At 33.7% G+C, this 14,766-nt stretch overlaps 1 protein-coding gene across 1 annotated transcript; it reads left to right on the top strand.

Moving 5' to 3' along the window:
• Positions 1-9,417: 9,417 nt before the first annotated feature.
• Positions 9,418-11,373, top strand: LOC140976269 (scarecrow-like protein 15). The gene has a single exon (XM_073440290.1). It carries the CDS (start codon positions 9,502-9,504, stop codon positions 11,203-11,205), a length of 1,704 nt encoding a protein of 567 aa, XP_073296391.1. The 5' UTR covers positions 9,418-9,501; the 3' UTR covers positions 11,206-11,373.
• Positions 11,374-14,766: the final 3,393 nt, after the last annotated feature.

Raw genomic sequence — 14,766 nt, 5'->3', positions numbered from 1 at the left:
TATATATGTATATATATATATATATAAATAAATAAAGAGTTCAGATTTTATGATTTTGAATTAGAGTGAGTCTCATGTGAGACCGTCTTACGGATTTTAATCTGTGAGACGGGTCAGCCCTACCCATATTCACAATATAAAGTAATACTCTTAGCATAAAAAGTAATACTTTTTCATGGATGACCCAAATAAGAGATCCGTCTCACAAATACGACCCGTGAGACCGTCTCACACAAGTTTTTACCTTTTAATTAGGGTTCATTTTACATTTAATATACTTAAATAAATGTTAATAATCCTTACCACGAGTGTCTTTAATTTATGAAAACAAAAATTAGGAGACAAAATAGTATTTGGAACATAATTCGAAGTAGTTGATTAACTCAAGTTTAACCTTTATTTCATCTGAGTTCCACACATGAATGTGATCTGGGAGGTGGTCACCAAAAATTTAAAGTCAACGGATCAAAAAAAAGTATTGGAAAGATAATAAACTTTTCATACCATTTGGTGCAAATAATAAGAAAGACATTATATTTTAGTCATGTATGTTTATCTGTTTACGATTTTGATATTTTATGTTTATTCTGATTTTTTTCATTAGAAATGTTGATATGCACTACACACGTCAGTGTCATGTCGGAAAAAAGAAATAAAATTCCAAAAAAAACAAAGATAGTAGATTAAGAATGAAATTTGTCAACATAGATTACCAAAATCGAAAAGAGAGAACCATTTGCTTTTGGGAGTTGGCAGAAATAATGGTGAGACAAATCTTTTAAAGATTGATATTAATAAAGAGAATCTCGACCCAACCCTTCTTCTTTTGTGTGCCACAAGCTTCGATCGCTTTGTTTTCCCGTGTGAGGCCCGTGTACATATTTAATTACCAACTTAACTCCTTACACACATTTATTATGATGTCATTATCACAAATAAGTGATGTTAATAATTATGAATTACTCGAGAATAAAATTAGGATAAAGTACAATAACAAAAGATCGAATTCGAGTTCGAATAAAAAATTCTACTAGCAATAAAATTGAATTCAAGTTCGAAGGATTTTTTTTGGTTGTGTGTATGTGTGTGTATGTGTTTTTTGAGACAAATGATTTAAGATAAATGCAAAATCATATATCTGTATATTTTTGAAAACTTTAGAGAAATCAAAAATATTGTTTTTGTTTTACCAAATAAACCTCATTAGTGTGTCTATATATATATTGAAAGTAAACTTGCATTTTATCGAGCAAAAAGAATATATTTGAGTGTGTATATATATATATATATATATAGTAGGTCTTGTGATACGGTCTTGCAGATATTTATCTGTGAGACAATTCAACCGTGTCCATATTTATAATAAAAAGTAACATTTTTTATATAAAAATTAATTCTTTTTCATGGGTGATCCAAATAGAATATTCGAATCANACGCACAATTACTTCACAGATCATATCATATACTTGAAAAGCTAGTTTGATTTTTTTTGTAATATTCCGAAAGAAAGATGCTTTAGACACACTATCTGAATGAAACGTCCCTTTAATTTTGCTATCCCAATCACCACTTTGCCTACACATATCGTGATCGTATAATCTCTTTACCAATCTTTAATTAAAATTTTAAATTTCATTCAACCTTGAATTTTATTGTTAAAATCCATTTTAAAAATAAATTCTCATGAACAACATCGCGGTTTTTAGTATCTACATATACTCTGTACAATCAAAATTTGTAAATGATAAATTGACAAAATTCTAAAATTGGTTCTATGAATTGATCTGCATAAAGTTCAGTAGTTCCTCGTATCAAATTATCGACTCTTTGATTAAATAAACCAGATAGTTATATGAGTGAAATAAAACAGATTAAACATCCTTCGTTTGGTCAAATTGATCGGTTTCACATATTAATTGTCTGATTATGCTTGAAATTCTCAAGTTCACTAGGATATGTCAGTCATGTCCGATACCATATTGTCTCTTCTGTGAAAACTAGATTAACTACAAAGAAATATCAATTTATTGTACTAAGACCAAATGTTGATTTATCAGAGAACCAAAGATACAACGCCAATTTGCATGATCGTTTTCGAATTTTTTTCATTTAAATTTGTAATGAATAATTATGGTTTCTTCTTTACACCATTTTGTAAAAATAATTAACTCGATTAATCAGAGACCTCATGTGTAATTTTAATAAAGTATTTTAACTTTCGACACAAATGGATAAAAGTACTACATCATGCATTTATCAAAATGTGAATTTGAAGTGGTATTGTCCAAGTGGTAAATGATAAAATCTTATATATATTATAATATTTGGTTGGATCTGATCCGATTTATTATTAACATATGTCTACGGTAGTTTTCATAAGATATAAGGAGGCCCTAATCTAGTGTGCGTGAAATATTATATATATGAAATAATCTCGAAAGATGATTGACACATGATATCTGATTTGTGGTATAATTTAAAATATTAGAGTTGTATTGTTATCATTCAGTCCTACAATTAGTAGAGTATCCAAATCTTAAAATATCACTCCGAATGAGATTAAACTAGTTATTTTTTAAAATTAATATGTTTAAAAAGATCGACTGTATTATAAAAGAGTTGAGAGAATAAAAATAATTATTTTACTATTACAAATAACTATGAGTAGGTTTCTTGTGAAACGGTCTCACAAATATTTATCTGTGAGACGGGTCAACCCTACCGATATTCACAATAAAAAGTAATACTCTTAGCATAAAAAGTAATATTTTTTTATGGATGACCCAAATAAGAGATCCGTCTCACAAAATACTACCCGTGAGACCGTCTGACACAAGTTTTTGCCAATGACTATTACCTTGACGAAAAGAACATGGGTTTTTTTGAAATGTAATTAACCCCATATATAGATCTAATGTTCAAAATTTTTTTGAGCAAGTGCATTGTATTCATCATCGTTTAATAAAAAACAAATAATTTTGGAGATTAGGGTTTATTAATTTCGTAAATTTTAATGTGTAGAATAATTTGAAAATGGTGAAAGTTTTTAAAAGATGAAAGGGGGTGTAAACTTGATGTGGACGTTCCAAATTAAAGGAGCTCCAATATGTATTTGACTCGATTGCGGATGTGGACAAGTTGAGCTATAGCAATCGCATCACAAGTAGCAATCTTTGCATAGATTCCTCATCCTTATTAATCAACACCCTCATCTTAAACCAACATTCTATATTATCTATGCAATAGAAAATTATTTTTCATAATTAAATTCATTTTTTAAAATAAGAAAAAATATCTTTTTAAGTAATCAATTGCTCTAAAGGGATAAAACTTTTGGTAATCAACAAAAAAATCTTAAACCGCGATAATTAGTTTAATATGAACAAAAAAAAATTCATGGTGCATCCATTGTAAGGTACTATCATCAAAAAGTTGTGACAGAGATATATAGGATCATATAACATTGGAAGAACATAATGAGCTTGAAATTGTGTTATCTTTCTGTATTAGTTACTTGTGTTTTATCGTTACATGTTAAAATTAACGAATAAATGGTAACATAAAGAACACTAGAATTTAACATGGTTCAGTCAAAAGACCTATGTCCATGGGACCATGTCCAGATATCAAATGAATCCACCAAGTATAAACGATTATCATTCAAGAACTTATTAAAAACTAAAAACACTCTCTCTTCTTATTGGCGCATATATGATAAACACACTTAGCAAACTTCACTTGACGAGCATGACTCATCTTCAACTCCGCCTTGATCGAACTCCCTTTGAAATTGTATATTGTTTTCTCTCGAGAACGTCACCATCCTTTCCCGAGGGATGAATTACAAGTCTTTAAGTCTTTGTGTACCATCAGTAAATCGAAATCTTCAAATCAAAATGATATGGTGCAACTGACTGGAACTTGTCTCACGGCTTGTTGCGACACCAAATGCAACACAAAATAATCAAAAACTTTTTCTCTCCAAAATGGTGCATCTTCAACGGATACTTTCACAACATAATATAGGCATTATCAAGGCTGTATATAACGCCCCAGATTCGACGACTGTCCTCACTGTATCAAGATGAGTCTTTCCAGCGTGTTTATGTCCTCACTCACACGCACCCTAGGAAACTTCCCAGGAGGTCACGCATCCCAGAATTACCCCAAGTCAAGCACGCTTAACTTTGGAGTTCTTATGTGATGAGCTACGAAAAGAAGATGCACCTTCATGGTATGAGTAGTACATATCAAATCTTTTAAGCCCTCTTCAACTGTACAGTCCATTACATTGAACAGTCTCGGAATCCCTCTCTTTCCGGTGTAAGATCGGTTCATTCATATTCCCTCCGCCTAGAAGCCTGCCAGGAGCCGCTCATTGTCCGTGCAACCTCATGGCACCGGCGATCACCCCCCGCCCTCTTCGGCCCTGGGCCTCACATGCCCACCAGCTTCCACTTGGTTCGTCCCCGAACCCACACCGTACTAGGAGAGATCGGCTCTGATACCAACTGTAACGCCCCAGATTCGACGACTGTCCTCACTGTACCAAGACGAGTCTTTCCAGCGTGCTTATGTCCTCACTCACACACACCCTAGGAAACTTCCTAGGAGGTCACCCATCCCAGAATTGCCCCAAGTCAAGCACGCTTAACTTTGGAGTTCTTATGTGATGAGCTACCGAAAAGAAGATGCACTTTCGTGGTATGAGTAGTACATATCAAATCTTTTAAGCCCTCTTCAACTGTACAGTCCATTACATTGAACAGTCTCGGAATCCCTCTCCTTCCGGTGTAAGATCAGTTCATTCATGTTCCCTCCGCCTAGAAGCCTGCCAGGAGCCGCTCATTGTCCGTGCAACCTCATGGCACCGGCTATCACCCCACTGTATCTGCACGAAATATCTTCAAAAAGTTAAACCAATATGACACGCATCTCATCATTTTCACATATAGAGTTTAGGAAATTTACATCACGAACTTAGACACTTTTACAATACCTATTCATCGATCTTATATAACAAACACACATATAATTTTCCTAAAATATGAGATATGTTAATCAAGATAATTAACATCAAAACTCAAGATATCTAAATAAAATATATTTATTTATTAAAATATATCATGAGATGAGATACGAATCTTTACCAAAATTAAACACAATAAAATCCTATATCAATCTTCTAGTGACCAAAATATTCAAAATATCAAATAAGAAAATTATCTAACTTTCAAAATAAGCTAATAATAAATATCCAATTAACAAAGCTGATTAAATCAATTATTCTAAAGATTAACGAATTATCTCACAAAATAGCTAAGATAATCTATATACTAGCGGTTCTTTCTTCTAAGCACCTCAATCCGTATTAAAGTATAATTATGCTTAACGATTTATCAAAAGTTATTAAATGCAAAACAACTTTCCTAAATTTTCTATTTGACGGTAAAATACGATGATTAGAAGAAAATTTAAGCACAATATATATTTAACCTAAAATAATATATACCTAAACTTTTTGGGATAAATTGTGTTCGGATGATAAAAGTAGTGAAGTACAATTATACGAATGCAAATGGCTTACGGATATGTAATCTTGATAAAGACATGAGTGTTTAATATTTATTTTTAATATATGTGATACTTCTTGTCCCACATTTTAAAAATTAACGATTTAAAATGAGTTTATAATGTACTATAATGGACTTCTATAGCAACTTGGGTTAATCATTTTCGTAAAGCAAAGATGAATACGAGCTAATTGCTATAGGGACCCATTGTGCAGTCACGTATGTGCGGGCCCGGGCTCGGGACGTGACAGAATGGTATCAGAGCTGATCACCGGCATGAAACACCGATAAATAAGTGCTATGTGGGGCAAAGTGCTACGTGCGTGGGAGCCCACCTCTTGAACCTGCGGGGCAAAGTGCTGGTGGATCGAGTGGTCAAGGCGCGACGAGGACGTCGCGTTCTGAAGGAGGGGTGATTGTGATACCTCTTGTCCCACATCTTAAAAATTAAAGATTTAAAATGAGTTTATAATGGGCTATAATGGTCTTCTATAGCAACTTGAGTTAATAATTTTCGTGTAGCGAGGACGAATACGAAGTAGTTGCTATAGAGACCTATTATGCAGTCACGCAGGTGCGGACTCGGGCTGGAGACGCGATAATATATGCAAAATATATTTAAAGCAAAAGGAGCTCAAAACATAAAAGAATATATATGTAGACCTTATAATATTGACATTATTTAAAGCAAAAGGAGCTCAAAACATAAATCTTTTAAAAGTTGCATGCTTTTCCACTAAAGTTGTCGGTGAAAAACAAAAGATAGACCCCAATATTAAGTGGTCTCTCTTTGTGGTACGTCTGTACATACATGGAGGGATGGATTAATTTCACCGTTGCTAGCACTATACAACATGTATATTCGTCACGTTTGGTAAAATTATAATAAGTGGCAATAATATAATTGTAATATTTTAACTAATATTAATTTATAATGATTCCCAACAATATTTGTCAATCTAAATCTTAAAATCGGAATACATATTGTTCCCATGTTGTCTTTTGTCCATTAGAGATAAGAATGTTATGTTTTCGATATTTTTAACATAATTAAACCTTTTCTACGTCATTTGAATAAAATTACTTTTTAATCTTCAAAGACATTTTCTATATCAAATTTCAAGTTCGAGATACGATAAACTTTACCTGAATATCCGTAAATTAATGTATCTTTAACTATGTATATAATTTTTTGGTTTATAATATAGAATATAAAAGAAGACCATTTAACCCGTATCCAAAAATCATTCGATGACTAAAGAATATCCTTTCATTCCTCATATATATCAAATTGTTTCCCGAGAACAATTAGAGCATAATTAGGAACAAAGGATTTTGACGTCATTTAATTTTATATATGCTTGAAAAAAGTACAAAAGTTTGTAATTGTTTCAATTCAAAATTTATACATTTTAGAAAGCAACAAGGATAAAAAAAAATAAAATACAGAGGTATATATATAGTATATACTCTATTTATTATTTGGAAAAGTTTGTGAACGTAACGTTTTGTAAAATCTTTTAAATTCTCTCAAACTATGAATAAACATGCATCGCATTATTTTTCTTTATTACTTCCTAGAAGAGTAGGTCTCTTGTCTCACGAGCTATATCTATGAAATGAGTTAGTCTGATTCATATCTACCATAAGAAATAATACTTTCTGAAAAGTAGATCTCTTGTCTCATTGATCTATATCTATGAGATAAGTTGGTACAACTCATATCTACTATAAAAAAATAATATTTTTTTATTAATTGTGTCGAGCTAATATTACGATTTGATCTCTAAATTTCTATAGTGGCTACTGCCTACTAATTAGTTATCGTGGCATTATTATTTTGGTAAAAAAAAAATGTTAATTCATGAATTTAATTAATTGTGGAAATTTGCCAAGGGCATGGCATTTTCATTGTGGGCATTTGGGAATATTTTAGTTTCATTTTCACGCTTGGAAAAGTTAAAACTTTAGCTCCCCATATTTTGACTCGTTTGTCGTTTTCCGTCCCCATTTTTTTTCCTACTTTTACGATTTGGAAGAAGTTAATTATTGGAGGGACCAGTTGCTTGGAGAACTTTAATACGTAATATATACTCGGTGAATATTGGTATAGGTGGTGTATTTGTACAGTTTTTTTTTAATAGTTAATTTGATTTATATTTAAATAAGAGTAATATCATAATTATAAAAATTAATGATCAATTATAATGTAAATTAAAATGATTAAATAATTTGAAATGGATTCATATCATAATTATGAAAATTAATGAGATATTAACATGTAAGTTTGAAATAGTAAATTTTAAAAATATAGCGTTACGAAAAATAATTTACAAAAGTCATGTTAATGTAGTATGTTGAAATTGGGAAAGGTGCATTTTTGGTTCTATATATTTGTCTCTTTGTGATTTTAGTCTACTATGTTGTCAAATTTTTTTCTTAGTGATGTATTTTTCAATTTTTGGTAATTTTAGTCATTTTCATCTGGAGTGATGATGTAATACTGCACATGTCAGTACCATGTTGACGCTAAATCAGCACAGCATCTGTGGCACGTCAACACCAATTCAGAAAACGATTAAAATTGTAAAAAAAACAAAGATATCACGGAAATTCGACAACATAAAAACCAAAATCACTTTTAAGATCAAATTTTGACCAATTAGATTAACATAATCATCTATAAATCAACGGAGCAAATTTTCTCCTCCCAAGTTATATTTAAAAAAAAAAAAAAATTGAATGTGTGGACAATATCCCTTCGGTCCATGGTGGTGTTACTTTTTGGCAAGGCTTCAAAGTTTCTTTTCGCCTCCACTAAGATGAATTGTAGTAGTAGATATACACGCACTCTCCTTTTGTTATATCGAAATCAAAGCGCACTATATCTATCACCCAATTGCATACCCTACTTTTGTTATATGGACTATTTGGGCACAAATACATACATGTCATAGCTAAATCCATATTATAATTACATTTTAATTTGAATATTGGATAAATTTTATCAAATCCATTCGTGTAAAATTACATTTGATACACATATATATGAAATTGTTTATTTATAGTACAAGTAGTAATAGGAAAGGAGCAACTAAACTCAAACCAAACCAAAACTAGATTCACTTGATCTTGGAAGGTCAAATGTGTTTGGAGTAGAAAAGGACCATTCTCTCTTGAGAGAAAACAATATTTTTGGTCACGAAACTTGTATATGTTTTATTTTTTGTTTTATTTAAAGTTTTAATCCACTGATTTGAATTTTTTTTTTCTATTTTGGTCCTGAATTTCACCGAAATACTGACGTGACATCAAATACGTCAGGACAATTCCAACAATGTCCGGTGTCACGCCAACAATGTCCGATGCCATATCACTATTTTTCGGTATCACGTCAGTATTTCATTAAAAAAAGACCAAAACTGAAAACATTGTGCAAATTATTGGACTAAAATTGTGAATTTACAGGAACATGACCAATTGAAAAATATACAAATTTCATGACCAAAAAGACATTTCAAAATCCTACTAAGTCTAACAATGTAAGTAACGGGAGTTAATAGATAAGTATGTCAATTGGTGTGAGAAAAGGTGAAAATTAAATGGGAACCAATTAAGTCAAAACCCGCATTTGAAGAAATATTGAAAGATAAGGGGCAAATCAAGCAAGAACAGAAAGCTGATGAGAATCAAAGAAAGTAGTAAAATTATTAAAGTGTAGCTTCAAAGCCTTAAGCAACAAGCTTCCAAGTCATAATCAATCACTCCCCATTATCTTCTCTTCTTATGTATTGCCATTATATTATATATATCATGTATCCCATGCATGACAATGATACCCCACCCTCCCCATGCAAGCAAAGATAAAAGGCCAACAATCTCGCTCAAAAAGAGCCCCGGAAATTCCAATTTGCAATATACTACTTCATGCAATATTTGAAGAATACAGAGAGATCCCTTCCCTTAACTAGGGTTTCTAATTTCTGCTTTGTCTTGCCCTTTTCTGATCGTTTTATTCAAGAAATGAAAGTCCCCTTTACTGCCAACGATCAAAATAATTCCAAACCAATAGAACGTAACGTCAACCGGAATCCGGCCACCGGCTGCTCCCCCTACGAGCCCAAATCGGTTCTTGAGCTCCGAGGGAGTCCGAGCCCCGTTACGGATCAAAAGCCTACTCCCAATTCCAACACTGATAACATAGTTGGCTCTGTTTGTGGTCACGACTCTCTTCAGCTGGAAGATCAAGATCATGTTCTGATCAATCAAAACTTGGAGGATTGGGATTCTTTGATGAGAGAATTGGGCTTGCATGACGATTCCACTGCCCCCGTTTCAAAACCAATAATTCATTCTCAATCTGAAAACGCTGGGATTAATCAAGATCAATACTCAACTCTGTCTGAATTTTCAACTGTTTCCTCGTTTGATTCAACCCAGTTTGTGCCAGCTGATTTCGGGCTTCTCTCCGATGTATCGACGTACACTACTGTGTCTTTGGATCAATCTGCCGGTGATTTTAACTGCGGCAACTGGAACGTGGGGTTCGATTACGTCGATGAGTTGATTCGACTTGCTGAGTGCTTCGAGACAAACTCGCTTCAACTCGGGCAGGTGATACTAGCGCGGCTCAATCAACGCTTGAGGTCTCCTACTGGCAAGCCTCTCCAGAGAGCTTCTTTCTATTTCAAAGAAGCCCTTCAGTCGCTACTCACCGGATCGAATCCGATTAATCGTCCCGCAAGCTCTTCGGAGATAGTTCAAATGATCAAAGCTCAAAAAATCTTCGCCAGCATCTCTCCGATCACCATGTTTTCAAGCTTCACGGCTAATCAAGCTGTGCTCGACGCTTTAGAAGGCTCCGTTCGAGTCCATGTCATCGACTTCGACATCGGGCTGGGCGGACACTGGGCTTCCTTCATGAAAGAACTGGCGGAGAAGTCAGACTCGCGTAAAGGCGGGCTGCCTATTCTTCGAATTTCGGCTCTTGTTCCTGATGAGTACGCCATGGAATCAAGATTGATCAGAGAGAATTTAGCACAGTTTGCACGAGAGCTTAACATAAGGTTCGAGATTGAGTTTATTTTAATACGAACCTTTGAATTTTTATCCTTCAAATCCATCAAATTCATGGACGGTGAGAAGGTCGCGGTTCTCTTATCCCCGGCGATATTTCGGCACGCCGGGTCAGGATTTCTGAACGATCTCCGGCGAGTCTCACCGCAAGTAGTGGTGCATGTCGACATCGAAGGGCCAATGTTTTTCGGGTCGTCGTCGTATAGGCAGACGGTAATCGACGGGCTGGAGTTTTACTCCTCGCTGTTGGAATCCTTGGAAGCTGCTAACTTCGACGGCGGCGGGGATTACATGCAGCGCATAGAGACGTTCGTGCTGTTCCCCAAGATACTTGAAGTTGTGGAGACATCCGGGCGGCGCGTGACTCCTGTAAGGGAAGCGCTGGTGGCGGCTGGGCTAAGGCAGGTGGGGCTGAGCCAATTCGCTGAGTTTCAGGCGGAGTGTTTACTACGGAAAGTGGAAGTTCGAGGATTCCACGTGGCGAAGAGACAGGCGGAGATGCTGCTTTGCTGGCATGAAAAGCCACTGGTTGCCACGTCAGCCTGGAGGTATTAGGATTATATCAGCTGCGATCATACTTATCCAATGTAATGATGGTTAAATATGGTAATTAATAATTTTAATTGTGGGGATGAAATATATAGTCCAAACCCTCTTGTGTTTATTATGTAGTTTGTATTAATGTTTAGCAATTGGATGGGAATACATGCAATTAGTTTTCAATTTTTATGATGATCATTTAAAGGGATAAATTATTTAGTAAATCAAACGTCATTTATTTTTCAAATTTGAGGTGAATGTACTTGAAATATCTGGTACAATTTGAAAGCTTGTCCTGCACAAAATAATTATGGTTCTATTATATATATAAATTTAATATGATATATATTCACCGTGCATACTTTTGTGAGTAATTACAGTACTTCCATATGTGATTTTCACCGATGGTTGTGATAAAACATATTTGATGCGATGAAACATAGAAAAATTACAGTACTTCCATATGTGATTTCCACCGATGGTTGTGATGAAATATAGAAAAATTGTACTTCCAATAAGAAAATAACACCTCATCAATGCTCACATAAGTGTGCACTGTAAGTGTGCAATATATCAAAACATAGTAATATGTTTGAGTTTGTTTCACTCCGCGAGCCCAAGTTTGTATAAGAGTAAATGTACTAATTTCTATTGATCTTTATTTTACGAAAATGATTATAAATAAATTTTTGTATGAACTTATTGTAACTTATTGTAAAAATTTTTAAACTTAGTTTTCTAACCAATGTGAGACGAATGCTACTACATTAAAGTTTACATTCTAATTTCGATAATACATCATAAGTTACACATTTTAATAAATCTCATGCATTCAAGAATGGCCAGTACCATAAGATCGTGCAATTGTCTAACTCGAATTATAATTTTAAAGTTCGATGCCCAAATTATAAATTTTTTTGGTATATGTATAATATAATGTGTGAACTTTGATACTACTTTAAAAAAAAACGTGTCATGGTTGTTGTCACTGTGGTATTATTCAACGAACGGGATACCTTTGAAATTTAAAATTTGAACAAATTTGGAAGCGACCGAAGAAAAGGAAAAAGGGCGAAAAAGTCAAATTCATTATCGCTTTCTGCATATAAAGGGTGTGTTTTGATTGGTGCCTTCTCTCTTCTTTTTTCATTAATTTCACTCGTTTGTTTTTTGCTAAATTATTTGAAAAATCCCTTCGTTGAAGTTTATAATACAAATTACCAATCCAATATATTAGATTATTTAGCTTTCTAATAGTAATTCATATTTAAACTGAAAACAAAAGTTATATATANATCATATTCATAACATTAAAATTATTATAGTTATTGCTCACACAAGCCATGTACATTCTTGAATTACTTGAGCGAACCAAAATGACTCAAGCCAAGTTGTTGCCCACTCCGATGGTGGTTCGTCTTAATTAAGCTACGTCCGTGATGGCAATCCCTTTGATGATGTTACTCTTTACCATAGCAGAGTTGGTGGTCTTCTTGTCGAAAAAGTTTGCCCGTTCATGCAAGCCCCGAGTCATTTGCACAAGAAGGTCGTAAAACGTATTCTTCGCTCTTTAAATGGCACAAACGTTATGGTATTCATCTTGCTCTTTCTTAGTCTCTCACTCTTTCTGGCTATTGTGATGCTGATTGGGGTAATGACCCCGGTGATCGACGTTCTACTTCGAGGTATTGGTGGTTTCTTGGAAGTTCCCTCTTGGAGTTCGAAAAAACAAATTCTAGTTTCACGATCATGTACTGAGGCTGAAGATCGAAGCTTAGCCAATGTTACTGCTGATCTGATCTTATAAGGATCAAATCCATTCCGTCTGTGTTGCATATCTTCACACCTAGCACACCTAGTTTGTGGTGTGACAATTTAAGCATCATTGCCCTCAACGCCAATCCTATTTTGCACTCCAAGACTAAGAATTTTGTCCTTGATTTGCACTTTGTAAGGGAATAGATTTTAGCCAATATGTTTGCTTTTGTCATATGTTCCTTCCTGTGATCAAACCACTCTCTCCGCTGTGGCATTTAGTCGTCGACGATCCAAGCCCATCATTGTCTTAGACCCCTCTTAAGCTTGCAGGCCGGGGTAGGATAAGAAATGTATGAATTTCTGTAATATATTGGGGCTATATCTGTGAACTTGTGAAGGTCACACAATTGGATTATTGTTTTCTTTTTTCCACTTTTTAATTCGCGTTCATCCTGCAGCAAAATGGAGTTAAAAGTTCTGTTTCAAAACAATGGATTTATATTTCATTTCACACACTCCTTGCATGCATATGCTATATTGTGAGACAATTAAATCCACGATCAAGTACTATTGGATAATGCCAAATATATATCTACGAAACCTTAATTCAACATGAAATATGCATGTTGTATTAAGGTTGATACGTATGGTGTTAATTAAATTTACATTGTATCTTATATCATTACATGTATCTATCAAATATTAATCATAAAATCAACACGTGATCAACAATGCATGAACACAAACATGGCTATGCACGGCGTGCAACACTGCGGGATGAGCTCGGAATTTCGGTAGGAGGACCAGATGAGTTCAGGGGATCATTCAACGATTTTTTTCCGGGGAGAAAATTTTGTTCAAAGCATCCGACGCGGTTTTATTTTTTTTCGCCTTCCTCTCTAGAAACAGCGTAATAGAATATTACGAAATTAACATAAATTAAATAATCCGTTTATATCATGGAAAACACAATTTTAAAAGTATCGGACATATACAACTCTTTTATTTTTATCTTTTAATTTAATTTGATTGGTTATTTAAAATGTATTGAAATATTATATTAAACAACTAGTAGGAATAATCAATGAGTTATCATAATCATGTTCATAATTCAGAAGTCTTTTGGGTGATCTTAACTTCTAAATGGATAAGATATTTCGTCAATATTTAGTAAATAATTTCCCAAGAGCTATGAAGTTTTAATTTCACGTATGGATCTCAAGCCCAAAATAAAGATGAGCCCGGCCCGATAATGGCAGACTGGCAGCGCAGAAGGCCGTAATAAAGTCTCTATACAATGAGGAATGGGGCTAATTTCGAGATTTTTTTGTTTTAATGGGAAATCAAATACACGTCTCTTCTCTATTGGATCGAAGAAGTTTATGCAACTATATCACTAAGGGTGTTGGGAATAGGGATGTAAACGAACCAAACCGTTTGTGAGCTATTCGAAGCTCGATTCGATAAAAGCTCGTTTGAGCTCGTTTAATGAGGCTCGTTAAGATAAACAAATCAAACTCAAGCTTTACAGTACTCGACTCGTTAGCTCGTGAACATGTTCGTTGATAAGTTCATGAGTAATCTTTTAGATGAAAAAATAATAGTTTTGATATTTGATTTATTGATTTTGCATATTATTTATGAAATATATAGAAAAATCTATTAAATTTATTTATTATAATAAATTTACAATTTCTAATAAGAATAATATATTTTTCTTTAAATATATAATTTATTTTTTAATTAATTTAATGAAAATTTAAATGTATAATTCATATTTATTAAGCTTGTTTAGGCTCGATAAAAGCTTGAATAAGC

The sequence above is a fragment of the Primulina huaijiensis genome, chromosome 5 (genome assembly GCF_012295235.1).
Source record: "Primulina huaijiensis isolate GDHJ02 chromosome 5, ASM1229523v2, whole genome shotgun sequence".
Taxonomy (NCBI): Eukaryota; Viridiplantae; Streptophyta; class Magnoliopsida; order Lamiales; family Gesneriaceae; genus Primulina; species Primulina huaijiensis.
The sequence above is the reverse complement of the archived record's forward strand: the minus strand, read 5'-3'. Positions and strand labels throughout refer to the sequence as shown.